Source organism: Nerophis lumbriciformis, linkage group LG14, assembly GCF_033978685.3.
Source record: "Nerophis lumbriciformis linkage group LG14, RoL_Nlum_v2.1, whole genome shotgun sequence".
NCBI lineage: Eukaryota > Metazoa > Chordata > Actinopteri > Syngnathiformes > Syngnathidae > Nerophis > Nerophis lumbriciformis.
The window spans coordinates 5,546,686-5,566,072 of record NC_084561.2 but is presented as its reverse complement, the minus strand read 5'-3'; the positions used below and the strand labels follow the sequence as shown (position 1 = coordinate 5,566,072).

General features: G+C 39.6%; 1 protein-coding gene across 1 annotated transcript in view; it reads right to left on the bottom strand.

Moving 5' to 3' along the window:
• Nucleotides 1-18,162, bottom strand: part of dmap1 (DNA methyltransferase 1 associated protein 1) — a 37,689-nt gene extending 19,527 nt beyond the window's left edge. The window contains exons 1-7 of the mRNA XM_061976200.2: nucleotides 17,763-18,162; nucleotides 13,763-13,854; nucleotides 8,402-8,597; nucleotides 8,148-8,306; nucleotides 6,583-6,750; nucleotides 6,200-6,385; nucleotides 702-773 (exon numbers count right to left, since the gene is read on the bottom strand). Of these exons, the coding sequence (XP_061832184.2) occupies nucleotides 702-773; nucleotides 6,200-6,385; nucleotides 6,583-6,750; nucleotides 8,148-8,306; nucleotides 8,402-8,597; nucleotides 13,763-13,854; nucleotides 17,763-17,858 (969 nt within the window). The 5' untranslated portion in view covers nucleotides 17,859-18,162. The remainder of the gene's footprint in view (nucleotides 1-701; nucleotides 774-6,199; nucleotides 6,386-6,582; nucleotides 6,751-8,147; nucleotides 8,307-8,401; nucleotides 8,598-13,762; nucleotides 13,855-17,762) is intronic.
• Between the last annotated feature and the right edge of the window lie 1,225 nt (nucleotides 18,163-19,387).

Sequence of the window (19,387 nt, the reverse complement as noted above, 5' to 3'; positions counted from 1 at the left end):
TACGGTAAGTGTGTTCATGTTCGAAATAAACTAAAAGAAAGAAAGAAAATAAATGGTAAAATACGGTAAAACAGGTTAAATAGCAGGTAAAATAGTATGTAAATGAAAAGTAAAATTAGGTATAAAAAAATTTATAAATCAAAGATAAGAGGTTAAAAAAAGCAAAGGATGTAAAATAAGGTAAAGGGTAAATCAAAGGCAAAATGAAAATAAGCTAAATAGGTAAAACGAGATGATTAAAAGGTAAATAAAAGGTAAAATAATGTAAAACTAATGAAATAGAAGGTAGAAGATGGTCAACAGAAGATAAAAGAAAGTAAACAAAGGTAAAAAAAAAGGTGATTAGAAAAAAATAATAGATAATAGAAGGTAAAACATGTTAAATAGAAGGTAAAACAAATGTTAAAAGATGGTGATTAGAAGGTAGATAGGTAAAAGATGGTAAAACAAGGTAAAGGGAAAATCAAATGTAAATAAAAGGAAAAAGAAGGTAAATAGAAGGATAAAAAAAAAGAGATACCTATATACTGTATGTCAAAATGCCAAATATTGGCGCCGATAATCGGTGGATCTCTAGTATGTTAGTATTTTCTCATGCCATGTGTTACATAATGACAATAAGTTGCATGTTTTAGAGCAGAAACAAGAGCGTTGATACTATTTGAGAGGGAATAATAAACACGTGGAGCAGCAGTACTCACCCTCTGGCTCCGCAGTGTAACTCCAGAAGATTTAAAATCTGGAAATTTGATGCCTGTGGTCTCTGGCAGGGCCTGAAAAGGTAGACAAACTTCAACATACAGGAATAAACTTCAAACAAAATAATACCACAAGTTCTCTTCAATGTTCTCCAGGCCAAGGACCCGCAGACTGACCCACTCCTTACTTATAGAAATGTGTCCTAAAGGTCTTGTTTACCTGAGAGTTCTCAGGTGGATTGGAGGCTTAGCTTTATTTGTTGAAAAAATGTGGGGGGAATATAGAAAAAATATATATTTTAAAGGCACAACCAAACGTTTAAAGACACTTCTACAGTTCCTGCGACCCCCTGCTGAAGACCCCTGTTCTTGCCAGTGAGTATTTACAAACCCCAAAACGGTGTAAATGGTAAATAAAAGCAGAATACAGTGATTAGCAAATCCTTTTCAACCTACATTCAATTGAATAGACTGCAAAGACAAGATATTTAACAATAGAACTGGAATACTTTGTTATAATTTGCAAATATTAGCTCATTTGGAATTTGATGCCTCCAACATGTGTCACAAAAGCTGGCACAAGTGGCAAAAAAAGCCTGATAAAGTTGAGGAATGCTCATCAAACACTTATTTGGAACATCCCACAGGTGAACAGGCTAATTGGGAACAGGTGGGTGCCATGATTGGGTATAAAAGCAGCTTCCATGAAATGCTCAGTCATTCACAAACAAGGACGGGGCGAGGCTCACCACTTTGTCAACAAATGCGTCAGCAAATTGTCGAACAGTTTAAGAACATTTCTCAACCAAAGAAATTTGGGGATTTCACCATCGACGGTCTGTAATATCATCTAAATGTTCAGAGAATCTGTAGAAATCCCTGCACGTAAGCGATGATATTACAGACCTTCGATCCCTCAGGCGGTACTGCATCAAAAAGTGACATCAGTGTGTAATGGATATCACCACATGGGCTCAGGAACAATTCAGAAAACCACTGTCAGTAACTACAGTTGGTCGCTACATCTTGGGGGCGGCATGGCGTAGTGGGTAGAGCAACCGTGTCAGAAACCTGAGGGTTGCAGGTTCGCTCCCCGCCTCTTACCATCAAAAAATCGCTTCCGTTGTGTCCTTCACCCTTTTCCCCCGGTGCCACTCACACCGGTGAATTGAATGATAGGTGGTGGTCGGAGGGGCCGTTGGCGCAAATTGCAGCCACGCTTCCGTCAGTCTACCCCAGGGCAGCTGTGGCTATGAAAGTAGCTTACCACCACCAGGTGTGAACAAATGATGGGTTCTACATGTAAAGCGACTTTGGGTACTTAGAAAAGCGCTATATAAATCCCAGTTATATATATATATATCTGTAAGTGCAAGTTAAAACTCTACTATGCAAAGCGAACGCCATTTATCAACAACACCCAGAAACGCCGCCGGCTACGCTGGGCCCGAGCTCATCTAAGATGGACTGATGCAAAGTGTAGAAGTGTTCGGTGGTCTGACGAGTCCACTTTTCAAATTGTTTTTGGAAACTGTGGACGTCGTGTCTTCCGGACAAAAGAGGAAAAGGAAAGCAAGCATCTGTGATGGTGTGGGGGTGTATTAGTGCCCAAGGTATGGGTAACTTACACATCTGTAAAGGCACCATTAATGCTGAAAGGTACATACAGGTTTTGGAGCAACATATGTGAAGTGAAGTGAATTATATTTATATAACTCTTTTCTCTAGTGACTCAAAACGCGTTACATAGTGAAACCCAATATCTAAGTTACATTTAAACCAGTGCGGGTGGCACTGGGAGCAGGTGGGTAAAGTGTCTTGCCCAAGGACACAACGGCAGTGACTAGGATGGCGGAAGCGGGGATTGAACCTGCAACCCTCAAGTTGCTGGCACGGTCGCTCTACCAACCGAGCTATACCGCCCCACCTAAGCAACGTTATCATGGACGCCCCTGCTTATTTTAGCAAGACAATGCCAAGCCACATGTTACAACAGTGTGGCTTCATAGTAAAAGAGTGCGGGTACCAGATCTGTCTCCCTTTGAAAATGTGTGGCGCAACATGAAGCATAAAATACCACAACGGAGACCCCGGACTGTTGAACAACTTAAGCTGTACATCAAGCAAGAATGGGAAAGAATTCCACTTCAAAAATGTGTCTCCTCAGTTCCCAAACGTTTACTGAGTGTTGTTAAAAGGAAAGGCCATGTAACACAGTGGTGAACATGCCCCTGTGACAACTTGTTTGCAATGTGTTGCTGCCATTAAATTCTAAGTTAATGATTATTTGTACAAAAAAAAAGGAAGTTTCTCAGTGTGAACATGAAATATCTTGTCTTTGCAGTCTATTCAATTGAATATAAGTTGAAAAGGATTTGTTGTATTCTCTTTTTATTTACCATTTACACAACGTGACAACTACACTGGTTTTGGCTTTTGTAATAATACCATGGTATGAATATTACTGTACTGGTAATCAAGTTCAACAACATACTTGCCAACCCTCCCGGATTTTCCGGGAGACTCCCGAAATTCAGCGCCTCTCCCGAAAACCTCCCGGGACAAATTTTCTCCCGAAAATCTCCCGAAATTCAGGCACACAATATAAACAGCGTATCTGCCCAATGACGTTATAACTGTAGAATGATCGAGGGCGAGTTCTTGGTTTCTTATGTGGGTTTATTGTTAGGCAGTTTCATTAACGTCCTCCCAGCGCGGTAACAACACACAACAACAGCAGTCACGTTTTTGTCTACTGTAAAGCAGTTCGTCTGCCGTAAACAGCAATGTTGTGACACTCTTAAACAGGACAATACTGCCATCTAGTGCATTTGATGAAAGCACTTTTTGCGTGTCACACAGCAATGCATCATCAGAGAGGGCGTTCAGCATGGTTAGAAAAATAGTGACAAATAGAACAAGGATGGACAATTCCACCCTTAACTCAACAATGAGTAGATGAGTGTTATGTGTGTGTATAAATTCAAGTATTTCTTTTATTTATATATATATATATATATATATATATATATATATATATATATATATATATATATATATATATATATATATTAGAGATGCGCGGATAGGCAATTTATTTCATCCGCAACCGCGTCAGAAAGTCCTCAACCATCCGCCATCCACCCGATGTAACGTTTGATCAGAACCGCACCCGCCCGCCATCCGCCCGCACCCGCCCGAAGTTTTATTTACGGAGGCAATAATTGAGCATGGATTTCCAATCGCACTGGCTGATCACATGGGACAGTTAAATGTTTGTAATGCAACCTTTAAAAATCATTACGCGGTGATCGCGGTCCCAAAAATAAACTTTTCTTGCATGATAATGTCCAGACAAATTCGCTTTATATTACTATAGAGTCCTTTTAACGAATGAGTTTGATGGTTTATCACAAACCTTAAATGAAAGAAGTCCGTTGTTCTCCTGCACCATGCAGCGCTTTGGCCTTGCTTCGTGTTTGGTGCGTAATCCTGTCGGCTGTATTTCACAGCACGACATACTGTTAAAAGTGTTTATACTATTTATGCTTTCAAGTCCAAGTTGAAGAAATCTTGTTAAATGTTGACAGCATAACTACCAAAATACAGAAGTATGTCCTTAATATTTTTGCAGTGCTATTTCTGTTGAAAAGTTCAAATGATTACATTAGAGATGTGATGTGCCACTTTTCAAGTGTCTGATGGCTTAAATTAATTTTCATTAATTTTTCATATTTTGAATTCTTTTGAAAGGCTTACAAAAAAACTACATTTGAATTGTAATTCCATGCTATTGACAGGACTATTAATTTTAATGAAGTTAGCTTACCATGTTTACAGTATGATAATTGTGATAGAAATGTGAATTTTAGGCACAGAATATTTTTTACAATTGAACAAGGCAGTAGATTATACAAGCTTGGACAGAAAGTTAAAAATGACACCAATTTTTTTTTTAATGGAATTGTTTAGTACTGTTTTACCATTTGTTTACTGTAAAAAGTGTTTATACTTTCAATTAACAAATTGAAGTCTTGTGAAAGGTTGACAGGATAACTGGCATTAACTGTCAAAATAATTTCAAACTATTGAAGTTAGCTTACAGAATAAACATGTCAATCAACCCATATGATTTTTGCTGTAATATTTTTGTTTTGAAAAGTCACTGTGACTGATAGAAAAGTGATGGTTTTAGCAACATTTTAACCTGTCTGAATGCTAATAATCATTTTGCGTCGGGGGGCGAAGCCCTGAACCCTCCACCAGGACTTTGTCCTGGACCTACCGGGGCCTGCGGCCCTTGGACCCTGGCTACTAGGTTTTTCTGATTTCAAAAGTTGGCAGGTATGGTGAGGTTATAAAGCTTTTGCCTGTTAAAGAAAGGAGACTGATCCAATGCAGCACAGACTTTCGCGTGCCACGCTGTCACGACCCAGACGCACACCAGTGCGCAATCATATGGGAGCCGCGCTGAGCGTACCTCCAAGCGCGTCTCGCTGCCGGCGACGGCCAGGTATGGGCCCACGCTCCAGCGCCATCCATTTTCAGGGCTAGTTGATTCGGCAGGTGGGTTGTTACACACTCCTTAGCGGGTTCCAACTTCCATGGCCACCGTCCTGCTGTCTATATCAACCAGGGTGAGCCCCACCCCTTTCGTGAGCGCACTGCGCGCGGAGTGACCCCTGTTACGCGCCCCCGGCAACGGGGGTGGCGGGCAGGTAAGCTGCGCGGGCGGAGCGCGCGGAGTGACCCATGTTACGAGCCCCCGGCCACGGGGGTGGCGGGCAGGTAAGCTTCTTACCTGCTGCGCGTGACGCCGGCCGCGGCGAAGGCGGACGAGGCGGGGTGTCGGTGCGGTGGGCGCGGTAGTGACCATGGACGTGCGTCAGGCCCTTCTCGCGGATCGCCTCAGCTACGGCTCCCGGTGGGGCCCTCTCGGGGGAAGGGGCCTCGGTCCCGGACCCCGGCGAGGCGTCCCTTCTCCGCTCCGTAAAAGTGTCCATCTCTTTTCTTTTTTTTTCTTCTGTTGTGGCATATGCAGCAGGTGCCTGCTCGTTTTTCGTATGTGGGTAACAACATTTAACTATGTATATATATTTACCAATTGGTTTAACTGCCACCCGCAAAAAAATAAAAAAATAAAAATAAAAAATCTAATTAATCCGCCCGACCCGACCCGCGCGCGGATAAAATCTTATTTTTTTTAATTTCATCTGCCCGATCCGCGGATAATCCGTGGTTGTGCCCGCAAACCGCGCATCTCTAATATATATATATATATATATATATATATATATATATATATATATATATATATGAAATACTTGACTTGGTGAATCCTAGCTGTAAATATACTCCTTCCCTCTTGACCACGCCCCTCCCCCAACCACGCCCCCTCCCCGCCCTCCTCCCCCCACCCCCCACCTCCCGAAATTGAAGGTCTCAAGGTTGGCAAGTATGTTCAACAAAGACTGGTGTGAATTGACACCGCGAGCGCTTACCGGCTTCTCCGTTTCTCTTTTTTGTGGAAGTTTCTTCTTGGAAACTCTCTTTTCCGCTCGTCTCAACTCTGTGGTGGTGTCGGCTGCTTTTATGAGCTTCTGCAGGTCCTGGGCTTTCTTCTCTCGGTCCTTCTTTCTTGTTTCAATCTTCCTCAGTTCTTGGATGAGATATTCTTCTTCTGCCACCTACAGGCCAGACAACAGAAGTGCAACCTGGGTGTAACTGCTGAATTCAACAAATATAGCTGGCTTACATTACTAACAGCAGGTCAACGCCATTTTCTGGTGTTTGGGGTCTTTTTCCAGACCTGTGCCTTCTTTACCAGGAAATCTTTCAATCATCAGAAATGCTCTTCCTTTAAGTGTCAAAAAAGAACTCTTACTTGCTCTGGTGTACGATTGAAGAGCTTGTCCAGTTGTTCTTTGCGCCGCCTTTCATGACCGGCGTCAAAGATGTAGATCTTGGGCTCGGCCCCTGAAGCCGCACGAACCTTGGTCAGCTTCCCACAAATACCATAGTAGCGTTCTTTGAGGTCCTCTATGGATCGTTTCTGAAAGTTCAAACAGAAGCTGACTGACTGCAATTATTCATAACCAATGTCATTATTATAATTATATGAGGAATTATTACGTAATATTGACGATTAATCGATTAAATTGATTAGTTTGATTAGGAAAAAGCTTCAATTCAAATAAAATTTTAATGAGTGGAACAAATAAATATTTCTGAAGTCCGGACCACATAAAAGAAGTTAAAACCAGTTAAATAGAAGGTAAAATACAGTAAAGGGTAAATAGAAGGTAAAAGAAAGTAAAGGTAAAATGTAAAAAAATAGGCAAACAAAGGTAAAAAAAGGTACCGTAAATAGAAAGTAAACAAAGGTAAAACAAGTTAAATAGATAATAAAATAATGTAAAGGAATACAAAGATAAAATGTAAATAAATAAAAGAAGATAAATAGAAGGCAAATAAAAGTTCAAAGAAGGTGATTACAAAGTAAATAAATGGTACATAAGGTAAAATAGGAGGTAAATAAAAAGCAAAAGAAGGTTAAAAAAGTTAGATAAACGATAAAAGGTTAAAAAAAAGTTAAATAAAAGACAAAAGACGTAAATCTAAGGTAGAATAAGGTGAAATGAAAATAAAAGAAGATAAGCTAAATAGGTAAAATTAGATGATTATAAAGTAAATAAAGGGTAAAATAAGGTAAAATTAATTAAATACAAGGTAAAAGATGCTAAACAGAAGGTAAAAGAAAGTAAACAAAGGTAAAAGGAGGTGATTAGAAAGTAAGACAAGTTAAATAGAAGGTAAAAAAAATGCTAAAAGATGGTGATTAGAATGTAAATAGGTAAAAGATGGTAAAATAAGGTAAAGGGAAAATTTAAATGTAAATAAAAAGGTAAAATAAGATAAATAGAAGGTAAAAAAAGAGAAAAGATCATTTAAAAAAAGATAAATAGAGGCCAAAAGACAAATAGAAGTTAAAATAAGACTAGTAGAAGGTAAAATAAGGTACAAAAAAGGTATTAAAAGTAATGCTAAGTAGAAAAATATTTGCTTATTGCAACTATTTTCCCTAAAATACCCATTGAGACTATAAAGTGTGTTTTATCGGATTATTCGATTAATCAAACAAAAAATTGACATATTACTCGATTACTGAAATAATCGATGGCTGCAACCCGAATACAAAAGGAAAATTGTGCTCCAACACATCAGTTTTTATCAGCTACCTGAAACGCCAAAGCCAGCCGCAAATTTTTGAAAAGTTTGAAAAAGTGCAAAAAGTTTGAAAGTACTCTTTCAAATCAAATCCATCTTTGTTTGACCCTCACCTCCAAGTGCACTTAAATCTACATCAAAAGGTTCTAGTTATTGCTTATCGGTCATGATCTGTATCGGCCTAAAACCAGATATCATGCATAATGTTAGGAGGGTGATTACTCTGTACTGCTGGTGGTCGTATCGGTCATGTACTACAACAAAGCGCAGGTCAAAGCGCTTGCACAGATCAAAGAGGTGGTCCGTCTCCGCTTTAGTCCAGCCGTCGTCATGGAGATGCACTTGGTACTCCTGCTCCGAGTACACGGGCACCTGCACCGTCTGTCCGGGGAAGAAGGAGGAAGGGGAGAATAACTGCTTATGTCATGGAGGGAAACAGCGACATCTTCTGGCTGTGGACAACAAGTCAAGTCCACCTTGTTGAAGCGGGCAAAAGGGTAGTCTTTGCCCTCCTCTGCCGCCCGCCGCCAATGGTGGAATATGGCGCCGTCTCTTCGAGCTGGATTGGTGAAGGGCATCCACTTCCAGGGACGGACCTTTTTACAGCCCAGCTTGGCTTTGACCGTCCTGTAGCCCTGGGTGGTGTCGCTTGGCAGCAGTGGGGGCGCATCTCTACGGGGCGACAGAAGCCAAGGTTCAAAACACCTGAATGGTGAATATACACTCTCAGGAGTACACTGATGAATATACTGTACACTCTCAGGAGTACACTGATGAATATACTGTACACTCTCAAGAGTACACTGATGGATATACTGTACACTCTCAGGAGTACACTGATGAATATACTGTACACTCAAGACTACACTAATGGAAATGTATAAAAATCCAGACCGCATAAAGGAAGTTGAATAAAATGTAAAAGAAGGTAGATAGAAGGTAATAAAAGGTGGAAAAAAGGTAAATGTAAGGTAAAATAAAGCAAAGAACAAGGTTGAAGAAGGAATATAAAAGGTAAAAGAAGTAAATAAAAGGTGAAAAAACGTAAATAATAGATACAATAAAGTAAAGAAATGCAAAAACATGGTAAAAGGGTTATACAAAAAGGTAACTGGAATGTAAAGGTAGTAAATAAAAGGTTAAATATGGCAAATACAAGGTAAAATTATGTAAATAAAGGCAAATGATAAGTCAATAAAAAGGTAAAAGAAGGAATATAGAGGTTAAAATAAATTAAACAGAATGTAAAAATGATAAATAGAAGGTAGAAAAATGTAAATATAGTAAAGAAAAGGTCAAATATGGTAAATAGAAGGTAAATAAGAGGTAAAGGAAGGAATAGAGAGGGTAAAGTAAGTTAGATAGAAGGTAAATAAAAAGATACAATCCATCCATCCATCCATCTTCTTCCGCTTATCCGAGGTCGGGTCGCGGGGGCAGCAGCCTAAGCAGGGAAGCCCAGACTTCCCTCTCCCCAGCCACTTCGTCCAGCTCTTCCTGTGGGACCCCGAGGCGTTCCCAGGCCAGCCGGGAGACATAGTCTTCCCAACGTGTCCTGGGTCTTCCTCGCGGCCTCCTACCGGTCGGATGTGCCCTAAACACCTCCCTAGGGAGGCGTTCGGGTGGCATCCTGACCAGATGCCCGAACCACCTCATCTGGCTCCTCTCCATGTGGAGGAGCAGCGGCTTTACTTTGAGCTCCTCCCGGATGGCAGAGCTTCTCACCCTATCTTTAAGGGAGAGCCCCGCCACCCGGCGGAGGAAACTCATTTCGGCCGCTTGTACCCGTGATCTTGTCCTTTCGGTCACAACCCAAAGCTCATGACCATAGGTGAGGATGGGAACGTAGATCGACCGGTAAATTGAGAGCTTTGCCTTCCGGCTCAGCTCCTTCTTCACCACAACGGATCGATACAGCGTCCGCATTACTGAAGACGCCGCACCGATCCGCCTGTCGATCTCACGATTCACTCTTCCCTCACTCGTGAACAAGACTCCGAGGTACTTGAACTCCTCCACTTGGGGCAAGATCTCCTCCCCAACCCGGAGATGGCACTCCACCCTTTTCCGGGCGAGAACCATGGACTCGGACTTGGAGGTGCTGATTCTCATCCCAGTCGCTTCACACTCAGCTGCGAACCGATCCAGTGAGAGCTGAAGATCCTGGCCAGATGAAGCCATCAGGACCACATCATCTGCAAAAAGCAGAGACCTAATCCTGCAGCCACCAAACCAGATCCCCTCAACGCCTTGACTGCGCCTAGAAATTCTGTCCATAAAAGTTATGAACAGAATCGGTGACAAAGGGCAGCCTTGGCGGAGTCCAACCCTCACTGGAAACGTGTCCGACTTACTGCCGGCAATGCGGACCAAGCTCTGGCACTGATCATACAGGGAGCGGACTGCCACAATCAGACAGTCCGATACCCCATACTCTCTGAGCACTCCCCACAGGACTTCCCGAGGGACACGGTCGAATGCCTTCTCCAAGTCCACAAAACACATGTAGACTGGTTGGGCAAACTCCCATGCACCCTCAAGGACCCTGCCGAGAGTATAGAAAGATATATAAAAATATATATATAGTATAAAAAGATACAAATGTTTTAAAAATAAAATAAAAAAGATAAATGAAGGCAAAGGTAGTAAAAAATATAATAGATTAAAAGAAGTAAATAAAAAGTCAAATAAGATACATAATTGTTAAAAGAAGGTAAATAAATGTAAATAAAAGTCAAATAAAAATGTCAAAGAAGGAATATATCGGGAAAAATAGGTAAAACAGAAGGTAAATAAAAAGTTTAAAAAAAGGTAAACAGAAAATATAACAGTAATTATGAGGTAAATATTATATAGAAAGTAGAAGAAGAGGATAAAACAAAGTGAAATACAGTCAAAAAAGTTAAACAGAAGGTAAAATAAGGTAGAATAAAAAGGTAAATAAAAGGCAAAAAGAGAATATAGACCAGGGGTGCTCATTACGTCGATCGCGATCTACCGGTCGATCTCGGAGGGTGTGTCAGTCGATCACCAGCCAGGCATTAAAAAAATAGTCCTAAAAATGAGCGATCATAAGTCTTCACTATGACGTCACTTTCGTCACTTGACTGACATTCACGGCACCCGAGGGTCTTCTGAGATGACGCTGGCTGCTGCCAGCTCATTAAAATGACCGACAGGAAGGCGAGAAACACTTTATTTCAACAGACTCTGGCGCCGCACCTGTCGTCAAAACTCCAAAGACCGACTGCACAGTTGCACAATAAAAGCTCTGCTTCATCCTGCCTGCGCTACCAAAATAAGAGTCTCAGAAAGCTGGCGTGCACAAGCTAGCAAGCTACGGAGTTTGCCGACAATGTATTTCTTGTAAAGTGTATACAAAGGAGTACGGAAGCTGGACAAATAAGATGCCAAAATCCAATCACTTTCATGTGGTATTGGACAGAAAGGAGGAATTTTTTTTCTCCTCCATTCGAAAATGCGGACGTTATCATCACCACTGTCTGATTCCAATCAATGCAAGTCATCACAATCAGGTAATACACCAACTTATATTCTTGTCTTCATGAAAGAAAGGAATCCATATGTGTTAAACATGCTTGTATTATCTTTAACCACCTTTAAGTTGTTAACAATATTAACTATATGTGTTAAACATGCTTGTATTATCTTTAACCACCTTTAAGTTGTTAACAATATTAACTATATGTGTTAAACATGCTTGTATTATCTTTAACCACCTTTAAGTTGTTAACAATATTAACTATATGTGTTAAACATGCTTGTATTATCTTTAACCACCTTTAAGTTGTTAACAATATTAACTATATATGTTAAACATGCTTGTATTATTTTTAACCACCTTTAACTTGTTAACAATATTAACTATATGTGTTAAACATGCTTGCATTATCTTTAAACACCTTTAACTTGTTAACAATATTAACTATATGTTTTAAACATACCGTATTTTCCGCACTATTAGCCGCACCTAAAAACCACAAATTTACTCAAAAGCTGACAGTGCGGCTTATAACCCGGTGCGCTTTATATATGGATTAATATTAAGATTCATTTTCATAAAGTTTCGGTCTCGCAACTACGGTAAACAGCCGCCATCTTTTTTCCCCGTAGAAGAGGAAGTGCTTCTTCTTCTACGCAAGCAACCGCCAAGGTAAGCACCCGCCCCCATAGAACAGGAAGCGCTTCTTCTTCTACTGTAAGCAACCACCCGCCCGCGTAGAAGAAGAAGAAGCGCGCGGATATTACGTTTCATTTCCTTTGTGTGTTTACATCTGTAAAGACCACAAAATGGCTCCTACTAAGCGACAGGTTTCCGGTTCATGAAAAGACGCAATCTCTCCATCCGCACACGGACTACTATTTCACAGCAACTGCCTAAAGACTTTCAAGAAAAGCTGGCTACTTTCCGTGCATATTGTAAAAACAAGATAGCTGAAAAAAAGATCCGGCCAGAGAACATTATCAACATGGACGAGGTTCCACTGACTTTTGATATTCCTGTGAACCGCACTGTGGATACAACGGGAGCACGTACGGTGAATATTCGCACCACAGGGAATGAGAAGTCATCCTTCACTGTGGTTCTAGCTTGCCATGCTAATGGCCAGAAACTTCCACCCATGGTGATATTCAAAAGGAAGACCTTGCCAAAAGAGACCTTTCTAGCCGGCGTCATCATAAAAGCTAACTCGAAGGGATGGATGGATGAAGAAAAGATGAGCGAGTGGTTAAGGTAAGTTTACGCGAAGAGGCCGGGTGGCTTTTTTCACGCAGCTCCGTCCATGTTGATATACGACTCCATGCGCGCCCACATCACGCTGGTTTTTAATATATTATTCAAGTTTGACTGACCTATCTGACTGTTTTTTTGACATTCCTTTAGCGCAGTTAGATGCGGCTTATAACACGGGGCGGTTTATAGGTGGACAAAGTTTTGAAATATGCCGTTCATTGAAGGCGCGGCTTATAACCCAGGGCGGCTTATGGTGCGGAAAATACGGTACTTGTATTATCATTAAACACCTTTAATGTATTAACAATATTAACTATATGTGTTAAACATGCTTGCATTATCATTAAACACCTTTAACTTGTTAACAAAAACAGATATTTCATAAATAAGTAAATATAAATGATATATATGAATGAGGTAGATCCCCACGACTTGATCAATTGAAAAGTAGCTCGCCTGCAGAAAAAGTGTGAGTACCCCTGATATAGACGGTAAAACAAGGTAATGGCCAAAGAAGGTAACTAGAAAGGAAAAAAAGTAAGTAAAAAATGGTAAAAGGGAATATAGAATGTACAACAATGTAAGAGACAATCAGAAAAGGTAAATTAAAGGTAACTAAAAGGGAAAATAAGTTACATAGAAGGTAATTGAAATTGGTCATTTCCCAACCAATATTCTACAACACAAATACAACGTTGCAAATACATGCTTTTTGCTGACGTTCAATCAATGTCGAGTTCTGATGTTGATTTGACCATTGAATGTTGGTCATTTCCCAACAAACAATGTGGATCCAACGTTAGACACCGACGTTGTCTCAATTGACAAATACAACTATTTTGCAACGTTGTTTCAAAGTCCGTTTTAAAGGACATGTACGTATAATCAACGTTGTATCAAGGTCTTGTGTCTGCTGGGTTGCAATGAGTGTGATTTTTGTGCCTGCGTTTTAAAGAATGACAAACCACCAAACACTGGTCTGGGTGGAAAGTGCACTCATTGGTAAGATCCAGTCCCACTCAACAAGCCACTGATGAAAACACAATTTGAATGCACAATTAAGCGGAGGAAAAATCCATACTTTTTATCGGAGTACAGCAGAGCGTAGACTTCTCTGTGCATTCCCTCCGGCCTCTTGAAGGTCAGCGTTTCGGTTGTCTTCTTGGATTTTTTCTAGGATAGGGGGAAAAAATGTAAACAGATTATCCAAAATGCATTTCTAATAACATATTTGTGTACATATTATAAATGCCGTAAATTCCGGACTATAAGCTACTACATTTTGAAACCTGTGGCTAGTAAAACGGTGTGGTTAATTTTTGCTGACAACCATAATAATGCAAATAGTTAAAAAAAAAAAAGACAAAAAAATACAAGCAAAGACACTGAAAAGGTATGTTATGGTTTATGCCATGGCGCCATCTTTTGGATGAGTTCACTTAGTGCAGGTGCTGCAGTACTCATTTTTTTAGCACTTTCAACCGGAAATAGAAGTGCCGTTCCATCTTCTAGCCGTCCATAGCGTTTCTACTCGTATGGATTCTTCATTCATCACTCCAAGCAATGTTTGTAAATTTTACAATGTAACTAAAACAATTCATACTTACAAAACCGTCCCATGTGTGATGTCTGTAGGAGTGTTTTCATGCATATTTGTACGTGCTATCGTAATGTAATGAACATTTGCGAGTGCCTGTGTTAGCAGTATTAACTTACAAAGGCATTATTTTTGTGTTAATTTTTTAATGTAAATTCACCAAAATGTTACTGTGGCGTTATTGAGTCTGTTTAGCTGATTGGAGAGCTAGCTTCCGCAGACGATGACTTCTGTTTTGTTTGATCACCCGTTTTACTGCCGTGTTACAGACAATGTTTGTAAACGATTAAGGTAAATAAACATTTACTAAATATTTCAGTTTAAATCATTCATTTCCCGACGTATTTACACAGTATATATATATATATATATATATATATATATATGTATATATATATATATATATATATATATATATATATATATATATATATATATATACAGTACATACTGTATGTATTGGACTACAATTGACAGTGCGTCTTATAACCCGGTGCGCCTAATGTACAGAATAATTCTGGTTGTGCTTACCGACCTTGAAACAAATGTATTTTGGTACATGGTATAATGACCGGTAGATGGCAGTCACACATAAGAGTTACGTGTGGACTGCAGGTTGACGCCTGTTCAATAAATGACGCTAGCAAGTAACTGGTGGTTAGGGCCGGGGTTAAGAGGGGAGGAGTATATTTACAGCTAGAATTCACCAAGTTAAGTATTTCATATATATATATATATATATATATATATATATATATATATATATATATATATATATATATATATATATTCTACATCCTGAAAATATGCAAACAAAACTGTGTTTAGATAATTGATACTTCAAACTTGCACAAATAAATCTTAAGGAATATAACATAACTTGGCTTCTGAGAGCTTCAAAATGTAATGAATAAAATGCTAAAGTTGTTGATAAACAAGCAATTATTTTAATGATTAAATATGGTCATTTTAAATGAATTATTATGATCATTTAAAACTAATTATTTCAAATATGTTTATTTTAATGTATAATTCTATGGCTGGATGTAATAAGGAGTCAGAAAAAATACAAATAAAAATACAATTAATGTTGATGTTTTTAGCAAAATATAGTAAAAATGTATTTAGTTTTTTTTTTTTAAATTAATAAATATATTATTTTTAGGTAAGATAAACATAATAATACAATTTATCTCTAGTCTGGATGATTTAGTTCTCGTCACCCTGTTGTCCTCCCGTCTCTTCCCCAACGATGGCTCCACGAGCTGGGCAAACGCCTGGAGATGCCCTACGTCAACAACACGGTCGGCGGCCCGTCGGTGCGCAGCTCGTACATCGCCGCCCTCTACTTCGCCCTCAGCAGCCTGACCAGCGTCGGCTTTGGTAACGTGTGCGCCAACACGGACGCCGAGAAGATCTTCTCCATCTGCACCATGCTCAACGTGATTGGGCAGGCACGCTGTTTATATCGTGGGAAAGCGGAGTGGAAAAAAAGGCTGTCCTCACTCAGGTCCACTGTTCTCAGGCTGAAAATCGGGAGATTTTCGGGAGAATATTTGTCCCGGGAGGTTTTCGGGAGAGGCGCTGAATTTCGGGAGTCTCCCGGGAGGGTTGGCAAGTATGTCTTAATAACTTTTTCTATTTTGCAAAAAAATTGCTAGGTGATGAGCCTGCAAACAGTCTAATAATGTCAACACTGAATTTGGAATAATTTCATTAATCACAGCTGAGGTTTGTAAGGAATATATATTATTTCAGGTTGTTTGGCAGAGATACAAAACTTCAGGTTGCTATTTTATTTATACTTTTATTTTATTCAACTCCATAAGAGCTATTATTGTGTCAAAGAGACTCCCTCCATTTTTTATTTTTTATGGTTTGTTTTTAACTACTTTTTGAATCACCCATGCATCAAAAACAAAGTTAAGTGTAATAGTATTAGTTAAAATTTTGATTTAAAGGGACAAGCGGTAGAAAATGAATGGATAGATGCAGAGGTGGGTAGTAACGCGCTACATTTACTCCGTTACATCTACTTGAGTAACTTTTGGGATAAATTGTACTTCTAAGAGTAGTTTTAATGCAACATACTTTTACTTTTACTTGAGTATATTTATAGAGAAGAAACGCTACTTCTACTCCGCTACTTTTATCTACATTCAGCTCGCTACTCGCTACTAATTTTTATCGATCTGTTAATGCATGCTTTGTTTGTTTTGGTCTGTCAGACAGACCTTCATAGTGCTTGCGTTTCAACAAATACAGTCACTGGTGACGTTCACTCCGTTCCACCAATCAGATGCAGTCACTGGTGACGTTGGACCAATCAAACAGAGCCAGGGGTCACATGACCGACTTAAACAAGTTGAAAAACGTATTCGGGTGTTACCATTTAGTGGTCAATCGTACGGAATATATACTGTACTGTGCAATCTACTAATAAAAGTTCCAATCAATCAATCAAAAGTGTGAAGGAAAAAAGACCCTTTTTTATTTCAACCGTACATCCCGTCAAAAGCCTAAAGACTGACTGCACAGTTCCTGTCTTCACAATAAAAGTGCCGCTCCATCGCGCCTGCGCTTTCAAAATAAGAGTCTCCGAAAGCCAGTGCAAACAAGCTAGCAAGCAAGCAAGCTACGGAGTTTGCCGCCAATGTATTTCTTGTAAAGTGTATAAAAACGAATATGGAAGCTGGACAAATAAGAAGCCAAAAACCAACCACTTTCATGTGGTATTAGACAGAAAGGAGGAACTTTTTTTCTCCTCCGTTTGAAAACGTGGACGTTATCATCACTACTGTCTGATTACAATCAATGCAAGTCATCAGAATCAGGTAATACACCAACTTATATTCTTGTCAACATGAAAGAAAGGAATCTATATGTGTTAAACATGCATGTATATTCATTAAAACACCTTTAACATGTAAACAAAAACGGCAAAATAAATAAATATAAATTATATACTGTATATATCAATGTATGTATATATATGTGTATATATATATATATATATGTGTGTGTGTATATATATATATATATATATATATATATATATATGTGTGTGTGTGTATATATATATATATATATATATATATATATATATATATATATATATATATATATATATATGTGTGTGTGTGTGTGTGTGTGTGTATATGTTACTCATCAGTTACTCAGTACTTGAGTAGTTTTTTCACAACATACTTTTTACTTTTACTCAAGTAAATATTTGGGTGACTACTCCTTACTTTTACTTGAGTAATACATCTCTAAAGTAACAGTACTCTTACTTGAGTACAATTTCTGGCTACTCTACCCACCTCTGGATAGATGGCCCTGGGAAATAACATATTGGTCGATCTCTAACTAGAACACTGGGGAATGAATATGTTTTGCTCCTGTAAATGTGATTTTTGGAGCAACATAAAAAAACAAGACCCTGCAAGGGACAAGCGGTAGGAAATGGATGGATGTTTCTCACCTTGTCCGAGTTGATGAGGTCCTTCTTACTGATTGGCCCGTCATTGTCCCCTCCTGTCAGCTCCAGAATATCCCTCACATCAGCCCCGGTAGTCATGACTTCTCTGCTTTATAACAAGTTTGAAAGAAAAACTCGCGTGTAAACAATCATTCATTCCGTGCTGTCGTTAGCAACATGCTAACGCTAAAATCCTTACGGAAGCACATTCAAAACACAACCGTGGAAGAGCAGGACCCGACGACGGTTTTTTGTTATTTTTTTAAGGTTTAAGTTTAAGTTGAATTTACATTTAAAGAATTGTCTAAGGTACACAAATATCTGTTTTAATATCCACTGCTATTGTTCCGGTTCGTCACAATGCTAACAAGCACTTCCGGTTAAGCCCCGGATGTAGTTTGTTTTCTGTGGGGGGAAGATTACAAATGGTTACACATACGAAATAGCGCCACCAGATGGACGGAGGCTAGGTTAACAATTACATTACTGTTTTAAATCATATATTTAGTAGCGAGCTGTGGAAATATTGATGATAATCTGTATGAATTGCCCGTTTATGCACTGAAAAAAAACAAAACCGAATGGTATTCATAACTTGTTTTGTTTTTTTACCAACATCATCCTTTTTTATATATTTATGAAATAGAAAATAGAAAACTAGACGTAACAGTATACAGCTCCACTAATGGACATTGGAGTGTTACTTTCAAAGGCAAAATTAAAGTATTGCTAGGAACATAATTTTATATGGGACTTTATTGTATTATATGTATAGTACATGTTCCAAAAAGAAAAAAAAGCATAAAACACCAGCAGAATTAGAGATATTACAAGTCAAAGTGATGAAGCTTGACTTGGTGTAACTAAACATTACCCTATAAGATGAAGGCAATTGCATTTTATTGATATTTGAAATGTATTCAATGTTTATAAATGAGTATTTCCATCCATCCATCTTCTTCCGCTTATCCGAGGTCGGGTCGCGGGGGCAGCAGCTTAAGCAGGGAAGCCCAGACTTCCCTCTCCCCAGCCACTTCGTCCAGCTCCTCCCGGGGGGATCCCGAGGCGTTCCCAGGCCAGCCGGGAGACATAGTCTTCCCAGCGTGTCCTGGGTCTTCCCCGTGGCCTCCTACCGGTCGGACGTGCCCGAAACACCTTCCTAGGGAGGCGTTCGGGTGGCATCCTGACCAGATGCCCGAACCACCTCATCTGGCTCCTCTCGATGTGGAGGAGCAGCGGCTTTACTTTGAGCTCCCCCCGAATGACAGAGCTTCTCACCCTATCTCTAAGGGAGAGCCCCGCCACTCGGCGGAGGAAACTCATTTCGGCCGCTTGGACCCGTGATCTTGTCCTTTCGGTCATGACCCACAGCTCATGACCATAGGTGAGGATGGGAACGTACCGTATTTTCCGCACTATAAGCCGCACCTAAAAACCACAAATTTTCACAAAAGCTGACAGTGCGGCTTATAACCCGGTGCGCCTTATATATGGATTAATATGAATATTTATTTTCATAAAGTTTCGGTCTCGCAACTACGGTAAACAGCCGCCATCTTTTTTCCCCGTAGAAGAGGAAGCGCTTCTTCTTCTATGGTAAGCAACCGCCAAGGTAAGCACCCGCCCCC